A 25357-nucleotide genomic window follows, 5' to 3' on the forward strand; every position below is an offset into this window, starting at 1 on the left:
AGAGATCAAATAAAAGCTGTGCAGGACAAAAATACAAAAATTAGCCAGGCATGTTGGTGCATGCCTCTAATCCCAACTACTTGGGAGGCTGAGGTAGGAGGATCGCTTGAACCCAGGAGGCAGAGGTTGCAAGGAGCCGAGATCACACCACTGCACTCCAGCCTGGGCAACAGCAAGACTCTGTCTCAAAAAAAAAAAAAAAAAAAAAAGCGTTGTGCAGGACAACATTTGCTGAAGTTTTTGATTTATTATTAAATTCCTCATCAGGGAGCTCTTCCATCCCAGCTAATTCACTGAGTAAGGTAATCGCCCTTTGTATTTAAGATGATGTTACAGACTGTGACTGAAGTCATGTGGCTGAAAAAGGACAGGATGATCGACCTGGCAGACAAAGCTCCACAGCTCTCTCGTGTTTCTGTGCATCTTCTGAGAGAGGAACTCAGTGTTCTTTGTTCCAGTCTATCTTCTCCAAGATGTCTGCAGGGCGAACAGCCTTAAAAAGGAGACAGCATCTACCTCTGGAGCAAAGGGCAAGCATGCTCACTGCCTATTATCAAAGACTAGAGTTTCCCAAACTCAGCACTCCTCTCCTGTACGGCAACCAGTCATGTGTGCATCACGCGACATGGTAATGCACATTCACTGTATGTGAACGTAGGCATTCCTTCTGTGCCCATCATGTGCCCTTGGGACTTGGAGGCAAGAGAAACTGATGCAAGTACACTGAAGTTTATACTGCTTGCTGGGCCATGGGTCATAAAATCCTTTGTCTCTGACCCAGCAGTCTCCTTTCTGCCAGCATCCATGAGAAGTGGGAGAGGCTAACCTGTTAGCTTACAAGTAGGGTAAGATCTCAGACCCTTCACAGTGCTTGGCACACCCTTCTTAGAAATAGCTTAGTTTCACATCTCAACATTCTTGGTCATTCCCAATGAATTTACCTAAACAATGTGGATTCTTATGCTGCTGGCTATAATACAGTAACTGTTTTTAAAAGACCACAAATCTAAAAGCCTCCTTGATACACTTCTAAAGGGGTAGTAGTCCTAAGATACAGTACTTATAACGGGATAGGAGAAATCCAAAAAGAAAACAAAACATAAACTGAATACAGTAGAACTCATTTGAGACAGAAGCCAGTTTTATAAAACATAAATAATCATTTATACTCCATGATTGGCAATGGATCCTGTCTGAAGTAAACAAGGACAATTAATACAGTACAAGATATTTGCGGTTTTGTTTTTTATAACCCACTAAGCCAAGATTTGTATCTCTGTATGGAACTGATTTTCAAATGGACAGAAATGGTCTTTGATCTTTCTGAACCACTTGTCTTCAAATTCTTCTGAGGATGCAGTCACCAAGGCAGTCAGGGCTACGGAGCCAACACACTTCACCTCTGGGTGAACTTCATCTTTTATTTTTTCTGGGATATCTTCTCCCATAACCTGTAACAGGAGGAAAAAAAAAAACTGTCCCAATTAAAGAGGCAGCAGACATGGAATGCTAGTTATCAACTGTGAAGGCTTTCATTCAAAGGCAGAAAATACTTGAGCAGCCAGGGGACATTCCCAACACATTGAAAAGATGTTTGTTCATAAGTAGTTATCCATCTACGGCCATACCACCCTGACTGCACCCGATCTCATCTGATCTCAGAAGTAGTTATCCAAGGACAAGTAAAATATCCCATATTTCTACCCTCATTCTCCCCAAGTGAAAGAATCACTTCGGTGCTGCTGCGGCAGCAGTATTATTTGGCTTACCATGAGTACTGAGTTACCCTTTTTGTTTCAAAGAGCATATTCTGTTGGTGAGAATGCAACTGTAGCATGTAGCTGGGCCCACCTTTTCCTGACCCAAAAGGACTCTAATCCCTCTATAACCAAAGCAATCTTGGGGATTTAAGGAGCCCGTTACCAATAAAGGTACAATACTGCTCCCTACTGGTCAGAATCAGGCCCAGATGAACATAGGGTCATGTCCCAAGATTCTGGGTTAGTTTCTTTGAGAAGACATCACAAAGTTAGGTTGTAGAAAGCTTGTACCTGAACCCACTAAGTAAGCAGACTGACCTTGGGTAATGACAATGAACTAAAATTAAGTTCCAAAACATTTCATACCATCTGTCATGAAAGCTTATGTAGTCATGGAGCAGGGATGTTGTAGAGGGAATTTAAGTTCCACATAGATTTGCATTAGATAATCTCCAAGGTTCCTGCAAACCCGGATATTGAATGTGTTCATGAAAACTCAAATTATAATGAATTAGAAGCAGGCTCAAATAATGGTTTTGAGGACTGGGTTTAAATCTTCAGAGATTACATATTGTTTGAAGAAATTGCCAATGAGAGCCAAGCTTCACTAGGCAAGAGTCAGTATTTACTAAAGGCTGGTATTTCACCAGTTCTAAGATACTTTTTTATTTTTGTATTTTAACATCTCTAAAATCAAGATGTATCTGAGCCAGGTGTTGTGGTTCACACCTGTAACCCCAACACTTTGGAAGGCCGAGGCAGGATGGTCGATTAAGGCCAGGAGTTAGAGAACGGCCAGGGCAACAGAGCAAGATCCCTGTCCCTACAAAAAAAATTATTATTATTATTATTATCATCATCATCATTTTTTTGAGTCAGAGTCTCGCTCTGTTGCCCAGGCTGGAGTGCAGTGGTGCGATCTTGGCTCACTGCGACCTCTGTCTCCTGGGTTCAAGCAATTCTCCCACGTCAGCCTCCAAAGTAGCTGGGACTACAGGCAAGTGCCACCATGCCCAGCTAATTTTTGTATTTTTAGTAGAAACAGCATTTCATCATGTTGGCCAGGCTAGTCTTGAGCTCCTGACCTCAACTGATCCACCCGCCTTTGCCTCCCAAAGTGCTGGGATTATAGATGAGAACGAACCACTGTGCCCGGCCAAAAAACTTTTTAAAAATCAGCCGGGTATGATGACAACACTTAACTATAGTCCCAGCAGCTACCTGGGAGGCGGAGGTGGGAAGATGCCATGAGCCCAGGAGTTGGAGGCTGCAGTGAGCTATGACTGTGCCACACTGTACTTCAGCCTGGGAGATAGAGTTAGACCCTGCCTCCAAAACAAATTAAAACAAAATGTATTTGATAACCACTGGAGTGAGGCTCTATGTAATAGTGTAAATGGCATCTTATTTTTCTTTTTTTTTTTTTTGAGACAGAGTCTCACTCTGTCGCCCAGGCTTGAATGCAGTGGTGCAATCTTGGCTCAGTGCAACCTCTGCCTCCTGGATTCAAGCTAGTCTCCTGCCTCAGCCTCCCGAGTAGCTGGGATTACAGGCGTACGCCACCAGGCCTGGCTAATTTTTGTATTTTTAGTAGAGATGGGGTTTCACTGTGTTACCCAGGATGGTCTTGATCTGACCTCGTGATCCACCCACTTCGGCCTCCCAAAGTGCTGGGATTACAGGCGTGAGCCACCACGCCCGGCAGGCATCTTATTTTTCTTTTAGTGACACATCAAATGGTATGTCTTACAATTGATGATTTCCTGGATTCAGTGAAATGTAGTATTTTAAAATCTGGGATAAAACACCAAAAATGCCTTTCTTAAAAAAAGATAAATGAATAATAGTAAGACCCAAACAACACACTATTCCCAAAAGAGGGATAGACATGCACAATATTTACAGGTGTCAAAAAATCTGCCAAAACATTCAGCCACATAAACATTTTAAACTTCCATATGCCAAAAAAAATCATAAACGTCAGAAAATATAGTAACTATAGAAAGATACTTAAGTCTAATATAGAGAGAACTCTTAAAATTGCTACGAAAAACAGAAAGAATAATGAAGCAAAAGCAAGACTAGGCATGTGACATGATACAAATGGCCAATAAGATGAAAAAATTGTTCATCTTAATAGTAAATAAACATTAATGCCAAAAATATTAAATTTTTATCTACCAAGCTACCAATTTTTAAAGTAATATTATTAAGTTAAATTACATAAAACAGAGGTCAAAATGACTGATTTCACATGGTTCAATTTAATTGGATCAGGGTAGAAAAAACAATGCTTTCATATATTGCTAGAGGATATATAAATTGAACTAACCTTTCTAAATGACAATTTGGAAATGTGCTTTAAGTCTTAAAAATGCTCATATATTTAAATCCAGTGATTCTATTTCTAATAATCTGTTCCAAAAGGTACAAAGGCACATATTGATTTTCTTGCAAGGATTTATTAAAATACGTACTGAGTATTTGTTAAATGTTCAACACAGGGAACTAAGTAAATTATAGTTTGTCCAAAAATTGACTACTATCCAGTCATTAAAAATTATGTACTCAATATTTACGATATAGGGTCATGCCCATGTCATAATGTTAGGTAAATATCACAAAATAGAAAATCAAAGGTACAGTTTGGTAGTTCCTAAAAAAGTTAAACAGAGCTAACATATGACCCAGTAATTCCACTCCTAGGTATATACCCAAAAGAATTAAAAACAGAGACTTAGCCGGGTGCAGTGGCTCATGCCTGTAATCCCAGCACTTTGGGAGGCCGAGGCAGGCAGATCACTTGAGATCAGGAGTTCAAGACCAGCCTGGCCAATATGGTGAAAGCCCGTCTCTACTAAAAATATAAAAATTAGCTGGGCATGGTGGCACATGCCTGTAGCCCCAGCTACTTGGGAAGTTGAGACAGGAGAAGTGCTTGAACCTGGGAGGCGGAGGCTGCAGTGAGCCAAGACAGCACCACTGTACTCCTGCCTGGGTGACAGAGCAAGACTCCATCTCAAACAAACAAAACAAACAAACAAAAAAAAGAGACTCAAACATACTTATATGCTAATGTTGATAGCAGCATTATTCACAATATCCAAAAGGTAGAAACAACTCGAGTATCCATCAACAGATGAGTGGATAAACAAAATGAGATATGTACATATATATGAATATTATTTAGCTATAAGAAGGTATGAAGTTTTGATAAATGCTAAATATGGATAAACCTTGAAAACATTATGCTAAGTGAAATAAAGTAGACACAAAAGGACACATCTGGTATGATTCCACCAATTTGAAATATCTAGAATAGATAAATTCATAGAGAAAAATAGATTAGAGGTTCTAGCGGGTAGAGAGAGAAGGGAATAGGGAGTTCTTGCTTAATGGGTAGAGTTTCTGTTTGGGGTGATGAAAAAATTTTGGAAATAGTGGTCATGGTGGCACAACACTGTATATGTGCTTAATACCATTGAATTGTACACTTAACAATGATTAAGATGGCAAATTTATGTATTTTATCAGAGTAAAAAAGAAAGAGGGAGAAGAGCAGTTGTTATAGAATAAAAAAGATATGAGACAAAAGGACCTCATATAGTATTTAGACCTTATTTGGATCCTAATTCAAATAAAAGAATTATAAACAGGAAAAAAAAAAAGCATGTGATCAAAGAATATTTAAGGATACGGGGTTGTGTTATCACAAGTCAACTAAAATTAAAAGCACAAAATAAAGGCCGGGCATGGTGGCTCACGCCTGTAACCCTAGCACTTAGGGAGGCCAAGGCGGGACAATCATTTGAGGCCAGGAGTTTGGGACCAGACTGGGCAACATAGCAAGACCCTGCCTCTACAAAAAATTTTAAAATTAGCTGGACATGGTGGTGGGTGCCTGTAATCCTACAAACTTGGGAGGCTGAGGTGAAAGGACCACTTAAGCCCAGGAATTTCAGGCTGCAGTGAGCTAAGATTATGCACTGCAGCCAGCCCAGCCTGAGTGACAGAATGAGACCTTTTAAAAAAATAAAAAGCACAAAACAAAATGTAATTATAATCTTAATTACAATCCCGACAAAGGTCCAGACATTTTCCATCTTTTTAAAAAGCTCCACTGGTATATCACATGCATTGTCTACACAGGAAACTACTCTTCCACCCAACCAACAGATTTATCAAGCATGGTGAAGAATACAAAGATGCTCAAAACATACTATTACTTACAAGGAACCTAATATCTAGTTAACCTAATAATTAAACATACTATTACTTACAAGGAACATAAGACAAATTCTTATGTCTTTTTACGGCCCAAAGAGCTATCTATTCAAGCAATCACTATCTGAGCTCAGAGGAAGGAGAAATGACCACAGAGCAGAGTATTCCGGAAAAGCTTCCTGGAGGATGTGGAACTTGGGAGAACTAAAAGACTGACCAGAAGTGTTTTTTGGGGTTTTGTTTTTTGAGACGGAGTCTCTCGCTGTTGCCCAGGCTATAGTGCAGTGACACAATCTCGGCTCACTGCAACCTCCGCCTCCCGGGTTCAAGCAATTCTCCTGTCTCAGCCTCCCGAGTAGCTGGGATTACAGGTGCCTGCCACCTCGACCGGCTAGTTTTTTGTATTTTTAGTAGAGATGGGGTTTCACCATGTTGGTCAGGCTGGTCTTAAGCTCCTGACCTCAAGTAATCCACCCACCTTGGCCTCCCAAAGTGCTGGGATTACAGGAAGTGTTCTGATGAGTAGTTCCATTTTAGACATTTTATACTTGAAGTGACAGAAGAGTAATCAATAATTATCCCAGGTCAACCACCTAGTAGGCAATTAATCTGATGTGAGACACATGTCCCAGAGATGAGACTACAGATAAATACTGGAGAGTAATCAGCCCAGAGGTAACAATGGAACCTAGGGGTGTGGTGATGATTTCTGTGAGAGAAAAGTAGAAAACAGAGAGGCCAAGGGAATCTTTAGCATGCCATTACTTATGCTACAGAATAAACCAGCTGAGTCCCAAGAGGCAGAGGAATGTTAAGAAACACAGGAGAAAAACAAACTAGCATAGCCTCTCAGAAGTAAAAGTAAGAGATCAGGCATGGTGGCCCAGGCCTGTAATTCCAGCACTTTGGGAGGCCGAGGTGGGTAGATTGCTTGAGGCTAGGAGTTCAAGACAGACTGGCCAACACAGTGAACCCTGTCTCTACTAAAAATACAAAATTAGCAGGGTGTGGTAGTGCACGCCTGTGATCCCAGCTACTCGGGAGGCTGAGACATGAGAATCGCTTGAACCCAAGAGGTAGAGGTTGCAGTGAGCCAAGATCGTGCCACTGCACTCCAGCCTGGGCGACAGAGCAAGACTCTGTCTTTTTAAAAAAAAAAAAAAAAGTCAATGAAGGTTTAAATGTTAGTTTAAAAAAAAATTACCTTTGAATTTCTAAAGTAGTAACAGGGTAGAGCAGGAATAAAATGGACTTGCAGCTGGCAAACACAAGCTACAGACCAGCTCTCCCACTGAAAATCTGACCGCAGGAAAGTCACAAGCTCTCTGAGCCTCAATTCTAGCTCTACTCATCTTCACAAGCTGTTATGATGAATGGAGGAAAAAAAAATAGAACTGCTACACAAATGTAAGCATTCATTCATTCGTTTATTCAGCACTGAAACAAACAATTATTGGGCATTGATGATGTTCAGGCAGGCAGGTGCTAACAAGCACTGACAAGTACATGAAACACAGCCCCTGCAGTCCCACACGCTGCAGGGGAATGCCGATCAAGAGGCCGCCTTGGTGATTGCTTAGTGATCAAAAGGCACACAGAGGAGGGAGACAAGTCCTTCAGTAGATGAAATTTGGCCCTGCTTTTTAAAAAATGCTATCAGAGCCAGGGAAAATATCTATGATGCCTCGTTTCACATAAACCCGAGGGATACACTCACCTCAGCTATCAACAGCAAAGTGTCTTCTTTGAAGCTGAACCCTTTCATTTTATCTTCAATTTCCTGCTGAGTCCTTAAGTTCCTCTCCAAAGCAAACGATGTTTGCTGAGGTTGGGTAAACTGAAGCAGAAGCCTGAAAAACCGAAAAGTCTCAATGCGTGGCAAAAAGTCCCAATGCTTCCAGATAAAGGAAAGCCGCGAGGAAACGTTCAGAGAGCCCAGGTATTGAGTCGGCTGCGAGTCCCGCCAGGTTAAAAAGCAGGTACCCACCCTCACTAGAACTATCATTTCAATCCCTAAAACTTCCAACTTGGAATCAATTGCCCAACTTTACATTGGAGATTCATCTTTTCTAAAATATAAAGACTAAAACTGCTCAAAGAAATCTTCAGAGAGCAACACCTGAAAAGAGCTTCCGGCCTCAAAAGAGCTTCCTGTGGAAGTCAAGGGATTGAAAGGATAAGTAATTTGGAGTGAAAGGAACGAGCCTCCCAATCAGACTCCTCTCACACAGGCCCTCTGGATTTGCTCCTTTGAAGTCAGTGTTCTGTGACCCTTCCATCTCGCTGATCCCCACAGCAACTTGACCGCAAGGACTAATTAGATTCGCTAGCACACTTCAATTACCCCAAGCAGGGCCAAATCTTTGATGACCCTCTGACAACCACTCTGCGATACCTAACCACTGACTTCCCCGTCATGATCATAGCTGGTCTCCTCTCTCATTTAACTTCCTCCTGTCTTCCTCATTTGGCTTTTTTTTTTTTTTTAAATAAATACTCAATATGCAGATTTTCCCCTTTTTTCTCACTGGTACCTACTGCAATGCCCAGAAGCACTCAGCTCTCCATGCTGTGGAACGTGCCTGACACGACGCTAGGCAATGAGAGATACTGATGAGCAAAACACACTTGCGGCCTCATGGAATGGAAGGAGGGAGACAGCACATAAGTTATTTCAGGTAGTGACAAGTGCTATGGAAAAAAACCCAAGACAGGGTGGACACAGTAACCTCTTCAGATGCGGCAGTATAGGCAGAAAGGCTTCCTTGAGATACCAGGCAAGCTATGAGCTACCTGATGAGGAACCAGTGGGAGAACATCTGGGGGCGAGGGCTTGGCCAGGGAGAAGGGGGCTCTGACACAGGAACAAATTTGATATGCTTGAAAATCATTAAGATCACTGTGGCTGGAACACAGTCAGAGAGAAAAATGTGTAGTGAATGAGGTGGGAAAAAAAGGCAGGGCCAATTCAAATCAGACCTTGCAGGCCATGGAAAGAAATGTGGAATTGACGTAAGTGCAATGGGAAGCCATCCGGGAGTTTCAGAAAGGAGCCTGACCTGACTCACAGGTAAAACGATCATCTGTCTGCTTCAGTCTGACCTGTTGACATCACCTACCCAGCCTCGGGAAGCATTCACCTTTGTGACCCCTTTGATGTAACTTGCTTTCCGCCCTCTGGATATCCTCCAGGCACCCTCTGCTCATCCTCCCAGGTGTCCTATCTCAGCGGAAGGCACCGCCATCCACCTGTGCATCCCCGAGAGACTCTGCAGAGACTCTTCCGTTCCCCTCACCCTCAACCTTCCCACACACTCCGCTGGTCACCAAGTCCTGTCTATTCTATCGTGCAGTGACATCCATTTCTTTTTTTTTATTACCACTGCACCAGCCTAGGTCAGGCCCTCATCACCTTCCACTAATTACTCCACAACCTCTAGTCCTTAGCTCCTCCTTCTAATCCAGCATCGCAGTCACCAGAGCTCTCTAAATCACAGGTTTTGGCCGGGTGTGGTGGCTCATGCCTGTAATCCCAGCACTTTGGGAGGCCGAGGCCAGTGGATCACCTAAGGTCGGGAATTCGAGACCAGCCTGACCAACATGGAGAAATCCCATCTCCACTAAAAACACAAAATTAGCCTGGCATGGTGGTGCATGCCTGTAATCCCAGCTACTCGGGAGGCTGAGGCAGGAGAATTGCTTGAACCCGAGAGGCAGAGGTTGTGGTGAGCAGAGATCGCACCATTGCACTCCCACCTGGGCAACAAGAGTGAAACTCCGTCTCAAAAAAAAAAAAAAAAAAAAAAAAACCAAAACCCAAAAAACACACACACACACACCACACACACAGGTCTTATCACATGCTCCTGTATTTAAAACCTGCAAATACTCTTCAGGCCTTCGGCACAAGGACCAAACCCTTGTGACACCGAACATCTTGTGTTAACAATAAAAACAACAAAAATAAAAGTACTAATCTAACATTTACCAAATGCCTACTACATAAAATGCAGGGCAATAAGTACTTTAAATACTTTAATTCTACAACCCCTGGAAGCAGGCATTTTCCCCATTTCTCCATCTGTCAAGATTAAGCAACTAGAGAGCAGAGTTTAAGGAATGTGTGCAAGGTCAGACCGCTTGCAAGAGTCCAGGTTCATCCACTTAGCATCAGCAATTTACTAAATTCTTCAAAACCAGTTCTGATGCCAAAGTCCTACTTCCTACTTCCTCTGCCACCCTGGCACTGTGGCCACAGCCTACTTTGAGCCCTTACCACCAATGCTGCTCTTACCACCAGACAATGTGGCCACAGCCTACTTTGAGCCCTTACCACCAATGCTGCTCTTACCACCAGACAATGTGGCCACAGCCTACTTTGAGCCCTTACCACCAATGCTGCTCTTACCACCAGACAATGTGGCCACAGCCTACTTTGAGCCCTTACCACCAATGCTGCTCTTACCACCAGACAATGTGGCCACAGCCTACTTTGAGCCCTTACCACCAATGCTGCTCTTACCACCAGACAATGTGGCCACAGCCTACTTTGAGCCCTTACCACCAATGCTGCTCTTACCACCAGACAATGTGGCCACAGCCTACTTTGAGCCCTTACCACCAATGCTGCTCTTACCACCAGACAATGTGGCCACAGCCTACTTTGAGCCCTTACCACCAATGCTGCTCTTACCACCAGACAATGTGACAACACTGTTCTAGAACAGATCCTCTGCCCCTCTGGGTGGTGCTTTCTTTCTTTTTACCTAGCATGCCTCTTCCCACGTGGGGAATATTAATGTGGAGTGAGCAAGATAAGCTGGAAGAATACAGGGTCTGGAATCAGAGACCAGCTCCAAATCCTGGCCCTGCACTTCACAGCTGCACCACTTTAGGAATGATTTTAATAGTTTCCTCGTCCATCTAATGGGATGCCAATAGGTATCCCAGAGTCATGAGGATTAAAATGAAATAATGTATACAAAGCATCTAGCACTCAGTCAACTGACAAGGGTTCCTACAGGGACCATTCAGCAGAGGCATCATCCCCTCTGTAAAGGCTTCCTCTTTTGGCCACACCAACAGCTCCCTGACATTGGTGCCCCCAGAATTCTGCTCACAGCACTGATATACTATTTAGCACCCGTGCTGGCAGTTACTGGCTAGACATACCATTTCCCTGAGTGAGTGAGTGGCATAAGGGACTGCTTTTTAAATCTTTGTGATCCTAGCACCAAGCACATGTCTGGCACACGGTTGTCATCCAATGTGCCTCTGAACTAGTGACACGGTCAATCTAAACAAGCATCCACTGAATACATTTTAAAATTTGCCAAATACGGCTGGGAACGGTGGCTCACTCCTGTAATCCCAGCACTTTGGGAAGCTAAGGCAGGTGGATCACCTGAGGTCAGGAGTTCGAGACCAGCCTGGCCAACATGGTGAAACCCCGTCTCTACTAAAAATACAAAAATTAGCCGGGTGTGGTAGTGCACAGCTGTAATCCCAGCTACTCAGGAGGCTGAGGCAGGAGAATTGCTTGAACCTGGAGACAGAGGTTGCAGTGAGCAGAGATCATACCACTGCACTCCAGCCTGGGCAATAAGAGCAAAACTCCGTCTCAAAAAAAATAATAATAATAAAATAAAATTTGCCAAATAGATACCACTTCTCAGTAAGCCTCACTGTTAATATTTCTTGAATCCTCCTGAGTTAAAAAATCTGTACATTCTTTGGTACCATTTGAAACATGAGAGACTCTGCTTCTTCTCTCATCATTTATAGAACTGGTCAAGTGTATTCTCCCTACCCTTCCCTCAAACTCTCATACTTTAAGGATAAAAGGTACTTGGTATCCCTAGGCATAAACCATGGCAATTCTCTGTAGAATGAATTAAGCATCATCTACTCCCATTATCAGCAATTCAAACACAAGAGTTGATTTTCTTCTTTAGTAGATTTCTGTGGAATATATGAACAGAAAATTCCTTCTTTAAAATATTTCCTCTCCCTTTTTCAGTGTTTTATACATTTTTATTTTCCTAATTTTTTAATGTTTTCTAATCTTAACATTCCATCTTGGGCAATGACACAGGTTATATTCCTTTTTGTTTCTGAGACAGAGTCTCATTCTGTTGCCCAGGCTGGAGTGCTGTGGTGTGATCTCAGCTCACTGCAGCCTTGGCCTCCCAGGCTCAAGCAATCATTCCATCTCAGCCTCCTGAGTAACTGGGACTACAGGCATGCACCACCATGCCTGGTTAATTCTTTTTTTTTTTTTTTTTTTGAGACAGAGTCTTGCCCTGTCGCCAGGCTGGAGTGCAGTGGTGCGATCTCAGCTCACTGCAACCTCTGCCTCCTGGGTTCAGCGATTCCCCTGCCTCAGCCTCCTGAGTAGCTGGGACTACAGGCACGTGCCACCATGCCCAGCTAATTTTTTGTATTTTAGTAGAGACAGAGTTTCACTATGTTGGCCAGGCTGGTCTCGATCTCCTGATCTTGTGATCCACCCACCTCACCCTCCCAAAGTGCTGGGATTACAGGCGTGAGCCACAGCGCCTGGCCCGCATAGTTAACTTTTTAAAAAAAATTTTTTGTAGAAATGGGATTTCACCATGTTACTCAGGCTGGTCTCAAAATTCCTGAGCTCAAATGATCCACCTGCCTCAGCCTCCCAAAATGCTGGGATTACAGGTATGTGCTACCACACCAGCCAACATAGGTTGTATTCTTAAACAAATGTAGTTTTGTTTCCAAGTATTACACGCTAGAATGACAAACGTTCAACACAACCATAGGAAAAATTCAAAAATATATATCAAATGTCTAGCCTAGAACTTTTTGAAGCTTAAAATTAGAAAATAAAGCCTTTACTCTGAGCTGATTACCAAGCGTTGCTTAAGTGACTCTCAGCTTACCTGGTTCGTATAAAAGAGGCACATGCTTTCAGCTGAGTCTCTATCAACACCGTTTCTCTCTTTTCTGCCATACAGTTTTGGATATTTGTCAGAGCTTTCTCATTTTTCTGGCTATTACTGCTACTCGCTTCCACAGAAAATAGAGAGCTCTTAGGCAAGGTTTCAGGAAAACACAAAAGACAGTCTTTTCCTGAGTGTGGAAAGAAGGATTTGATAGTTTTGTCACTTGAGGTGAAACTGTGCTGTTTCTGAGATGACGCAAGTGCTGCTGAAAGAGCTGGCCCCAGATTCAGGTAAGCCTCTGCCAATTTGCCCCAGTTCCAAGGATTAAAAGGATGCAAAGAAATCAGTTTCTGCAGGCAGAAAATTGTTTTCTCCAAGTTCTGCAAACTTGAACAAATAGCAAGCTGGAGGTAGAGTACTGTGGTTAAATGGTCTGTGTTTGTTGCTTTATTTTCCTAAGGAGAAAAAAAAAGGTTAAGAAGTTTAAACTTCAAAGCATTTTCCATATAAAATGAGAATGCCTAAAAACCCAAGTTGTATATGTTATAAATTAGAAGTATCTTTCAGTAGCTATACGAGTGACCTAAATATATTTCAATATATCTCATGTTTGAAACCGTAAGCCTGAGATATATGCTATCTAGAGAAATAGTCACCAGCCATTCCCAAACATCCTAATGTCATAATAACTTAACAATTCCTAGATGGTGGCCTGCCAAATGTTCAGCATCAAAAACATAAATATCCATTTATTTCCAATTTTTATTATAATCTTTACTGTCTTCAGCCAGATATCTGAAAGACCCAGCCAATTTTCTCAGATCCTGGCCTAATGATTCCATTGTAATATTCAAGGCTTTCTAAAAATCCAAATGGTAATTTCCTTGAGGATTTGAACAAACTCCACTTCCAAATTTTATTTGGCTTAGACATTTTAAACAGGATAGCCCTGAAGCTCTCCATGCTTCATGACACATTCTAATTGAATCCAAATGCCTTCCCTGGTAACCATTACCAAGGTCAATTATTATTTTTGGCCAAAGGGGTTGCTTAGTTTCCTTTTGATCAGAAAATCCTTTTCAAATCTCCTTAACCAGCGCCACTATCTCTTGCCTAACTTGCCATATGGCAAATGTCCTCTGGGTTAGTAAAAACAGGCCTGCTTTTTGTAAGTTAAAGTTTGCGGAGAGCAGATGGCAGACTCAAATTACCTTCAAGTTGATGTGAGGTCTAAGGAAAGCCTGGCCTGCAAACGTCCAGATCAGGCTCCCTCACAGAACCACACTGAGCATGAAACATGAGCAAAACTACCTGGTGTACGGCCCCAGGAAACTGTACACCAGCAAGTGAAGGCCTGTGGGCAGCTCTAAATATTCCCACATTGAGTGAAAAGATAGGAGATAAAGCCCCATACAACTGATTTGGTGACACTGTACCTTCCCAAAGACAGAACACATCTCGTTTTATTGTTACTATTGTTTAGCATCTGTCCTCCCCAACAGACCAGTTAGCTCCATAAGAGCTTTTGTTCAATGTAAATTCCTAGTACAGAGCACAGCTCCTCAGCCATCACAGATATTAAATCACGTTTGAGTAATGACTTTTCTAAAGTCAAATCATGTCATTTATAAGGAAAACAACATGTATAGACTACATCTGTAACAAATGCTACCCTTCTTCTGTAACCAGTCTATAGGGCTTTATATTGTTCAAAAACCTTTTTTTTTTTTTTTTTTTGAGACGGAGTTTCGCTCTCGTTGCCCAGGCTGGAGTGCAATGGTGCAATCTCAGCTCACTGCAACCTCTGCCTCCCCGGTTCAAGCAATCCTCCTGCCTCAGCCTCCGGAGTAGCTGGGATGACGGGCACCTGCTACCACACCCAGCTAATTTTTGCATAAAGTAGAGACAGGGTTTTGCCATGTTGGCCAGGCTGGTCTCGAACTCCTGACCTCAAGTGATCCACCCCCCTCCTCGGCCTCTGAAAGTGCTGGGCTTACAGGCATGAACCACTGTGCCCAGCCTCGAAAACATTTTGATATTGAGAAAGCAAGTGTGTGTTAGGGTGGAGGCTGTTACTCACAAACTATGATTCTGATGACAGGGTTTTGTTTGTTTTTTTGAGATGGAGTCTCGTTCTTTTGCCCAGGCTGGAGTGCAGTGGTGTGATCTCCACTCACTGCAATCTCCACCTCCCAGGTTCAAGCAGTCCTCCTACCTCAACCTCCCAAACAGCTGGGACTACAGACGCCCACCACCACACCAAGCGAGTTTTTAAAATTGTTATTAGGGATGTGGTTTCACCATGTTGGCCAGGCTGGTCTTGAACTCCTGACCTTCGCCCACCTCGGCCTCCCAAAGTGCTGGGAATACAGGCATGAGCCACTGCGCCCTGCCAATAGTAGGGTTTTGAGAGGTGGATTAGTAAACTCCTTTCTGGAAATTAAATTCTGTTTAGGCCGGGCGTGGTGGCTCATGCCTGTAATCCCAGCACTTTGGGAGTCCAAGGCGGACGGATCATGAGGTCAGGAGATGGAGACTATCCTGGCTAACATGGCGAAACCCCATCTCTACCAAAAATACAAAAAATTAGCCAGGTGTGGTGGCGGGCACCTGTAGTCCTAGCTACTCAGGAGGCTGAGGCAGATGAATGGCATGAACCTGGGAGGCAGAGCTTGCAGTGAGCCAAGATCACGCCACTGCACTCCAGCCTGGGCAACAGAGTGAGACTTCATCTCAAAAAAAAAAAAAAAAAAAAAAAAAAAAATTCTATTTAAATGACTTTGAGTGATTTTTCCAGAATTCTGCAACTCCTTCTGTATAACAATAACATGATGATGACAGTTAACATTACTGAGTGTTTACCCAGTGCCAGGCACTATTCTAAGTGTTTTCCTCATTTAATCCTCCTGACAATTCTTTAAAATAGATTCAGTAATTTTCCTGTTATAGATAAGGCAACTGGGTCACAGAGAGGTTAGATAACTTGCCTGGCATAATATGGCTGGTAAGCAGGAGAGCTACAGTCAGTTATACTAAAAGTCAAGGAATAAAAGGTACTTACGAAGAGCTGATATGGCCGGGCAAGGTGGCTCACCCCTGTAGTCCCAGCACTTTGGGATGCCAAGGTGGACGGATCACTTGAGGTCAGGAGTTCGACATCAGCCTGGCCAACATGGTGAAACCCTGTCTCTATTAAAAATACCAAAAAGGCCGGGCGCAGTGGCTCATCCCTATAATCCTGGTACTTTGGGAGGCTGAGGCGGGTGGACTGCCTGAGCTCAGGAGTTCGAGACCAGCCTGGACAATATGATGAAACCCTATCTCTATTAAAAATACAAAAAAGGCCGGGTGCAGTGGCTCATCCCTATAATCCTAGTACTTTGGGAGGCTGAGGCGGGTGGACTGCCTGAGCTCAGGAGTTCGAGACCAGCCTGGACAATATGGTGAAACCCCGTCTCTACTAAAATACAAAAAATTAGCCGGGCAGTGGTGGCGGGTACCTGTAATTCCAGCTACTTGGGAGGCTGAGACAGGAGAATCGCCTGAACCCAGGAGGCGGTGGTTGCAGTGAAACGAGATCGCGCCACTGCACTCCAGCCTGGGCGACAGCGCGTGACTCCATCTTAAAAAAAAAAAAAAAAAAAAAAAAAATTTAGCCGGGCGTGGTGACACGTGCCTGTAATCCCAGCTACTTGGGAGGCTGAGACAGGAGAATCGCTTGAACCTGGGAGGCGGAGGCTGCAGTGAGCCAAGATCGCACCACTGCACTCCAGCCTGGGCAACAGAGCAAGACTCCATCTCAAAAAGAAAACAAGAGCTGATATATATATGTGCGCTGACTAAACCCACCAGGCACTAGATGAGCACTGCATGTACACGATATATTGTTTGTCTCCTCAGCATCGAACCCAGAACCAGGAAAATAGTAGGACTGAAATGTTTGTTGAGTGCTGAGTGGATAAATGAAAAGGATTCACTTACTACCAGAAAGCCATTTTCTTACCACAGTTACCACATAGGCATACCAACCACTATAAGAAAATGTTCTAATTATTTAAGAAATAAGTCCTACTATAAATTTTATCCAAAAATCATGAAAAGAAGTGAATGAATTTCAGCAGAAGTTGTGAACAGAAAATGTTCGAATCTTGACGGTCACCCCGGGACTTGCTGTCTATTTTGTTCAATGTTACATACTACGACAGGTCCCCCTACAGAATGTGAAAAGAAGGTAACCACTGTCACAAAAAAACAGCTATGGGCCAGAGCTAGTAACAAAAGGCGAGGGTCCTCAGGTAGAGAAGAAATTTAAAAAAACAAAACACAGCTTACCAGGAAATGAGAATGCCGTGCAGACACGCAGGGTCTGCTGAGATCATGTGCGAAGCCCATAGAAAGGGGCGAACCCCACAAGACCACTTTCCACCTGACAGTCCTGCCCACCAGGTTGCCAGGACGCCTGATGCACAGTTCTGAAAGTCCAGGGTTTTCTGACTGGTGTTTCTCCTGCCTAGTAACCATCCCCAGCACCAGAGACCTGGCATCGGCTGATTGGCAACAGATCCTTCTCTGAGCCACCGAAACAGATTCCCTAAGCTAGAAGGAACCAGAGGATGACCCAAACCCTGCCAGGAATCCAGCTGCCACTATCTTCAACAAAGAGGAGGAAGCACAACAGTGACGTGCAAGAAATACCGAGAAAAAAGGACAGTAATAAAGGCTAGAGAAAGGCACCGGAAGGGCTGAGAGCACTGTTAATTTGCAGACTGGGGAGACTAGAAATGAACACAATAAAATCCCATCAAGTTAACTGCTCATGCAAACGCTTCCTTAAGAAGTCGATTTATCTTTCAGCTTAAGCATTAACCCCCAATTCGTAGAGAACAGAAAAGAAAGAACAAAACACAGCTGCTTTCCATGTTCTTAGAACAATTACTGCCAAAGTTTCCTCGAATTGCAAGAGGCTGAGGTCCTATGCGGTGTAGGCTTAAGCAAGCAAAGGTTAGGGATTTCTTAGTTAATGAGATGGCAGATGTCAGCTCAATTGTGTGCATACATACGTTAGGCTGATTGCTGGGCGGTACATCCACAGAGCTCAAAATCGGTGCCACAGTGTCTCCTTAATTCCTTCCAAGGAAGAAAACTAGTCGATTTAGACTAATTCCCATACAAAATTTAGACAAAAATCAATACAAATAATGCCTTAACCTAGAAACAAAAGCAATAAAATCTAGAACTGGAAAGAACTGCCTTTCTTTATCCCTTAAAAAAAAAATTCCGCTTCAGAACGTGTGGAAAAAGGCAATAAAATTTTTTTTTAAAGAAAAAGAAGGCCGGGTGCGGTGGCTCACGCCTATAATCCCAGCACTTTGGGAGGCCGAGGCGGGCGGATCACAAGGTCAGTTTAAGACCAGCCTGACCAACATGGTGAAAACCCGTCTCTACTAAAAATACAAAAATTAGCTGGGCGTGGTGGTGCATGCCTGTAATCCTAGCTACTCAGGAGGCTGAGGCAGGAGAATCGTTTGAATCCGGGAGGCGGAGGCTGCGGTAAGCCAAGATCACGCCACTGCACTCCAGCCTGGGTGACAGTGAGACTCTGTCTCAAAAAAAAAAAAAGAAAGAAAAATTCCCTCTTTTTCTTCAGCGAGACTGCCAAGCTCCAGATGCAGAGATGCAGATCTTTGTGAAGACCCTCACAGGCAAGACCATCACCCTTGAGATTGAGCCCAGCAACGCCAAAATTCAGGACAAGGAGGGCATCCCACCTGACCAGCAGCGTCTGATACTTGCGGGCAAACAGCTGGAGGATGGCCGCACTCTCTCAGACTACAACATCCAGAAAGAGTCCACCCTGCACCTGGTGCTGCGCCTGTGAGGTGGCATTACTGAGCCTTCCCTCCGCCAGCTCGCCCAGAAATAAAACTGCAACAAGATGATCTGCCGCAAGTGCTGTGCCCGCCTGCACCACCCCGTGCTGTCAACTGCCCCAAGAAGCGCGGCCACACCAACAACCTGTACCCCAAGAAGAAGGTCAAAGAAGGCTCTTCCTTCCCCAAAGAGCGGCGTCCTGCCCAGGCCTCATGGCCCTGGGGCCTCAATAAAGTGTCGTAAAGTGTCCCTTTCCTTGACTGGGGAAAAGGAAAAAGAAAAAAAAATTCTGCAAATTCCACTTAAAAATAAAAAGGACTATTAAGTGTGGCTTGGTAATGAGTATTTAGTCATTTTGTCGGGGGGGACCTTTTTTGGGCTTAGAGAAATACATGTTCATTGTAGAAATTTTGGAGAACAAAGTCTAAAAACAATCTAATGAAGAAAACAGATCACTCATAGCCCTTCCACACTGAATGTTACTCCTAACAAGAGAAAAACCTCTGCAAAGGAGATTTTCAGGCAATAAAGAATTTTGAGCATGACACAAGAAAAATATTACAAGAAAATGATTATGTCTAGGTTCCAAGTTGTTCATCATAATAAAACTCTCACACCCCTGACAATTTTCTTCTGCTTATCCAAACCCACAGATTTTGCTACTAGCAAGAAGTTTGTTTTGTTTTCAAAAAATACACCATTCGACCACCCTTATAGGAATGTGTGTGAAAATAAGCAATAAAATCACTCACCAAGTTTGCAGCAATCTCTAGCGCTTCCATATGCCTACCCAGGTGAGCCAGACACCGAGCCTGACCTTCCTGGACATCCCTTTTCATGGCAAAATTGGTTGATGACAATTTTTCAGAGATACTGGAATACTCCTGCAGTGCTTTCTGGAAATTATTTGTTAAATAAAGAAATGAAAGGAGGAAAACATAACAGAAAAAAGGATTCAGAATAGGGGTGATTTTTTTTTCCTAGGTGGAAAGTAATGTTATAACTGACCAATGAATTACATGAATATTTAAATGAATTAAAGAAGATTTCAGTATTCTAGTGATATGGTTTAGCTGTGTCCCCACCCAAATCTCATCTTAAATTGCAGCTCCCATAACCCCCACATGTCGTGGGAGGGACCTGGTGGGAGATAACTGAATCATGGGGGTGGGTTTTTCCCATGCTGTTCTCATGGTAGTTAGTAAGTCTCACGAGATCTGATGGTTTCATAAAAGGTAGTTCCCCTGCACACACTCTCTTTGCCTGCCACCATGTAAGACGTGACTTTGCTCCTCCTTCACCTTCTGCCATGATTGTGAGGCCTCCCCAGCCATGTAGAACTGTGAGTCCATTAAACCTCTTTTTTTTTTTTAAATAAATTATCTAGTCTTGGGTATTTCTTCACGGCAGTATGGAAATGGACTAATACATCTAGTCAATCCTATTTTCCTAAAAGGTAGAGAAGGAATGGCTAGAGAATATAATCACTACTACTATGGAAAGCATCATGATATAGCAGAAAGAACATTCTGGGACCAAATATACCAGGCTTTGAATTCTGGTTTTGCCAATAACTTACTTTATAACCTTTTCATTAGCAAAATAAAAACAGGATTCTCATGCAGATGAAGTGAGATACATATGTAACACAATCTAACATCTAGTTGTTAGTTCTTTCTTTTTCTTACACATTTTGGGGTGACTTGCTCCTGTGGCACTGTGAAATGTCTGTGCTAGAGGGTCCTAAGTAATGAGGAGATTCAGAACCTTCAGGAATAAACCTACAGGGACCCCAAAGAGATCCTTTTGTTGGAGTTACAGGAAACAAACAAATCATACAGAGCCAAGCAGAAAAGAACAGAAACTTGGGAGCCTCAGATTATAAACACACATCACAAAAGATTAAACTCATCTTCATAAACACCACACTAACTTGGTACACTGTTATTTACATTTGCCATAACTGATAAAACAAGAGCCCACTTCAAGCACCACCATCTTCTATATGTTGAATTCTACCTGATACTCTTGTCGTCTGTAGGCCAGGTCTCCTTTGAATTTCTTGAGAGTCAGCACTTCAACATCATCACTGCTTTCTGTTTCTTCATAAAACCACTTGAAATCACGAAAACAGCCTATTACAGAGTGAAGCTATGCTTTTCCACCTCATATTCAGAAGCAATTTCCCATAATATAATTGATTAAACATCAAAAAAAGACTTCTTCAAGATGAGACTCAAGAGAAACACACTGACAAAGAATGAACATTTTAATTATGGCTCCGTTTTTATTAAAATGTTCACAAGCTGGTCAGGTGCAGCGGCTTACACCTGTAATCCTAGGACTTTGGGAGGCCCAGGTGGGTAGAATGCTTGATGCCAGGAGTCTGACACCAGTCTGGGCAACACAGTGAGAGAAAAACCCTATCTCTACAAAATATTTAAAAATTAGCTGGGCAAGCCAGGCACAGTGGCTCATGCCTATAATCCTAGCACTTTGGGAGGCCGAGGCCGGTGGATAGCTTAAGCCCAGGAGTTCAAGACCAGCTTGCACAACATGGCAAAACCCTGTCTCTACTGAAAATACAAAAACTAGCTGGGCATGGTGGCGGGCGCCTGTAATACCAGCTACTTGGGAGGCTGAGGCAGGAGAATTGCTTGAACCTGGGAGGTGGAGGTTGCAGTGAGCAGAGATCATCCCACTGCATCCCAGCCTGGGCGACAGTGCGAGACTGTCTCAAAAAACAAAAACAAAAACAAAAACAAAAACAAATTTAGCTGGGCATGGTGGCATGCATCTGTAGTTCCAGCTGCTCAGGAAGCTGAGGTGGGAATACTGCTTGAGCCCAGGAATTTGAGACCAGCCTGGGCAACATAGGGAGACCTCATTTCTACAAAAAAAAAAAAAAAAAAAAAAAGGAGCCAGATGTGGGATGTGGTTACTTGGGAGGCTGAGGTGGGAGAACTGCTTGAGTCTGGGACTTGGAGACTACAGTGAGCTGTGTTCAGGTCACAGCACTCCAGCCAGGTCAACAGAGACCCTGTCTCAATTAAAAATAAATTTAATAAGCAAAAAAAAAAAAAACATTATCACAGGTAATAAGCACATCAATAACATGATACCTCTCTAGAAAAGCAGCACACAACTGTATGGTTTTATCTGCAGCATTTTCAATACATAGGGCTGTGGTGCCTGGGAACCTACATTTATCTAGCATAGTTCACACTAGTTCTTTATTTATATATTTATTTTTTTGAGAGTCTCATCCTATTGCCCAGGCTGGAGTGCAGTGGTACGATCTCGGCTCACTCAACTTCCACTTCCTGGGTTCAAGCGATTCTCATGCCTCGGCCTCCCAAGTAGCTGGTATTACAGGTGCACGCCACCACACCCAGCTAATTTTTGTATTTTTGTTTTGTAGAGATAGGGTTTCACCATGTTGGCCAGGCTGGTCTTGAACTCCTGAGCGCAAGTGATCCTCCTGCCCCTGCCCACCTTGGCCGCCCAAAGTGCTGGGATTACAGGTGTGAGCCACCACACCCAACCCACATTGGTTCCTTAAAATGAGACATGCTTTCTTGTAGATAAATTTTAGTGTGACTGGAATAGGGATTGACAATTCTTTACTGAAAGGACATAGGAAAGAAGAATTATAGATATGGTGCTATTATGAAAATGTCATAATGGCAAAAAACTAGAATTTCAGCAAAGGAGACAGAAATTAAGGCTACAAGGAGGCTCCAATGCAACCAAATACCAAAAACCTGTAGGAGAGAAGTCTGAGGAAATGCCCATCTGGGATACTTTATTTGCTTTTCTACTGATTTAAATCCTATGGATAAAAAGGTAAGTGAGACTGAGATTGCTTGACTATTGAATAAATAATGTAGGGAAAGGCAGTGGCTTATACCTGTAATCCCAGCAATTTGGGAGGCCAAGGCAGGCAGATCACTTTAGGTTAGGAGTTCGAAACCAGCCTGGCTAACAACAGTAGAGAAACCCTGCCTCTACTAAAAATACAAAATTAGGCCGGCATGGTGGCACACGTCTGTAATCCCAGCTAGTTGGGAGGCTGAGGCAGGAGAATCGCTTTAACCCGGAAGGTGGAGGTTGGGGTGAGCCGAGATCGCGCCATTGCACTCCAGCATGGGCAACAAACTCCGCCCCCCAAAAAAAGAAAAAATCACTTGATTTTAGAATTTGTATTAAATTCTATGCACCTGTACAGCACATCAGATCTGACAAAGTATTTTCATATACATTATCTCATTTCACTCCCACAATAACTCTGTGAGCCGCACGTATTATTTTTCTGAAGGGACAAATAAGGAGCTGACAACTTCAAGGCAAGTGGTAAAGCCAACACTGGAATTCAAGAGTCCTATCTCATAACCAGAGTTTTTTTAAATGTTCTGCCACGTGATTTCCAAGCCCAATCCCTGTTTTCAGTCTACATGATCCAGGGCTGAAGGTAACTTTGAAAGATCGTATGTGATAAGGAGAAAATGTAACTGAAATAACCAAAAACACAATTCAGTAATTATCGAGTGCCTGGCATCTTATCAGTACAATTGTAGGAACGAACGAGACAATATATGCGAAGGAACCCACCACAGTGCCCGGAACACTTCCGTATTTTCCATAAATATTAGTTTTGACTGATGAACTATCTACACTCATGAAAGAATAGGAAGTAATACTCTACTAATTCAGAAATATTCGCGGAGTCACTATTATGAATAAAAACTGTTAGGCACTGCCAAGGGCATCAAGAACCCATGCTGGTGCGATCATTTAGCACTCCGGGTCTCAGGACTTTGTGAGAATACTGACAAGTGCTTTAGGTAGAAGCTAAATAGAGGGAAAGGGGCCAAAGACAAAAATATTTGGCTGGAAGACGAAATCAGAAAAGACTTCCTAGAGGAGATGACATTTAAGATGTGCCTTGAAAAACGGATATAACTGAAGGACTTTAACCATCAGCGCGGGGTTGGTACGGGCAAGGGGAGCTCGCCGAAGAGGGAGGGGAGAGTGGGTTTGCCGGAGGTCACCGTTTTGGGGGGCCTGACTGCCCAGCTGTAGGAGCAGTGAAGACAAACGGGAGGTACCGGAGATTTCAGGGCAGGGGCGTGAGACCAGCCGGCAGCAGCCAGGCCGGCCAAATGCCAAGTGGGAGTCAAGCCGCTGACAACGCGGGAATTCTCGCCCATGGACCCGGAATGGGGCCTGGGAAAGCCGCTTCCCCGTGGAGGCGGAGGGACGGTGGGGAGGCGGCGGGCGCTGGAGCCTGCCAGGGTTTGCGTTCGCGCGGGCGGAGGGGCCGGGGCCCGGGCCGAGGCCCCGCGGAGGGCGAGGCCTGGGGCCCGGGATGAGGCGAAGAGGCCCCAGCTTCTCACCTGCGGCTCGCAGAGCTTGGCGCAGTAGGACACGGGCGGTCCTGACCGCCGCTCTGGCCTCTCCTCGAACACCGAGTCCTCGAACTCGCCGCCAAACAACCAGCACCCGGAATCCATCGCGCGCCCGCGGCGGAGGCAACGAGGAGGCGGGGCCCACCGGAAAAGGCGGGGCTTCCACGGCCCAGAGCGCGGCACGCTGGGACTTGTAGTCTTTGAGGGCGACGCGGGGACGCGGCCGCTGCTGGTTGGGAGTAGTGGTTGAGCTGAGATGATTATCTGACCCACTAACTGACCGAACCCCAGGACGGAGGTTTTGACTTCTCTGTGTCAGGAGATGGACAGAATGATCCTTACTGGCACGCATCAAAAAGCACGCTGGCCCCAGAGTAGCTGTTTAAAACTCGCAGGTACCTTTTTAAAAATTAAAATAAGAGGCCGGGCGCGGTGGCTCAAGCCTGTAATCCCAACACTTTGGGAGGCCAAGGCGGGCGGATCACCTGAGGTCGGGAGTTCGAGACCAGCCTGACCAACATGGAATAACCCGGTCTCTACTGAAAATACAAAAATTAGCCCGGCGTGGTGGCGCGTGCCTGTAATCCCAGCTACTCGGGAGGCTGAGGCAGGATAATCGCTTGAACCCTGGAGGCGGAGGTTGTGGTGAGCCAAGATCGCATCATTGCACTCCAGCCTAGGCAACAAGAGTGAAACTCCGTCTCAAAATAAAAAATAAAATAAAATAAATAAAATAAAATAATTTTGAGACAGAGTCTCGCTCTGTCGCCCAGGTTGGAGTACAGTGGCGAGATCATGGCTCACTGCAGCCTCGAACTCCCAGACTCAACCGATCATCCTGCCTCAGTCCCCCAAGTAGCTGGGGCTACAGGGGTGCCCTACCATGACCGGCTAACTTTTGTATTTTTTGTGGAGACTGGATTTCACTACGTTGCCCATGCTGGTCTCGAACCTGATCTCAAGCGATCCGCCCACCTCGTTCTCCCAAAGTGCTGGGATTATAGGCGTGAGCCACTGAGCCCGGTGCAAGTACCAATTTTTAACCACTTTGCATTCCTGTCACTGTGTTAAGCACATTTTCTCTTTTCGGCTAACAACCACCTTACGAAAGCCACAGTGATTCCCATTTTGCAAATCCTATTTTGAAGATATGGGAGTTTGGAGAGGTTAAGTA

General features: G+C 44.0%; 1 protein-coding gene and 1 pseudogene across 1 annotated transcript; one reads left to right on the forward strand and one right to left on the reverse strand.

Moving 5' to 3' along the window:
• Positions 1-1120: 1120 nt before the first annotated feature.
• C7H8orf76 (chromosome 7 C8orf76 homolog) lies at positions 1121-24344 on the reverse strand. The gene is made up of 6 exons (XM_002819399.5): positions 24172-24344; positions 20795-20890; positions 19528-19671; positions 12902-13359; positions 7702-7834; positions 1121-1451 (listed from the first exon to the last, which is right to left on the reverse strand). Exons 1-6 carry the CDS (start codon positions 24286-24288, stop codon positions 1257-1259), a joined length of 1143 nt encoding a protein of 380 aa, XP_002819445.1. The 5' UTR covers positions 24289-24344; the 3' UTR covers positions 1121-1256.
• Positions 18546-19018, forward strand: LOC103891383 (ubiquitin-ribosomal protein eL40 fusion protein-like; annotated as a pseudogene).
• Positions 24345-25357: the final 1013 nt, after the last annotated feature.

This window comes from Pongo abelii, chromosome 7, assembly GCF_028885655.2.
Source record: "Pongo abelii isolate AG06213 chromosome 7, NHGRI_mPonAbe1-v2.0_pri, whole genome shotgun sequence".
Taxonomy (NCBI): Eukaryota; Metazoa; Chordata; class Mammalia; order Primates; family Hominidae; genus Pongo; species Pongo abelii.

Excerpts from the sequence above, each read along its gene's own strand:
- C7H8orf76 (XM_002819399.5), bottom strand. The coding sequence starts at position 24,288 with ATGGATTCCGGGTGCTGGTTGTTTGGCGGCGAGTTCGAGGACTCGGTG. Across the intron at positions 19,672-20,794 it reads ACAGACGACAAGAGTATCAG|AAAGCACTGCAGGAGTATTC; the intron begins GTAGAATTCAAC and ends AATAATTTCCAG. Across the intron at positions 7,835-12,901 it reads GCCTCTTTTATACGAACCAG|GCTTCTGCTTCAGTTTACCC; the intron begins GTAAGCTGAGAG and ends TCGGTTTTTCAG.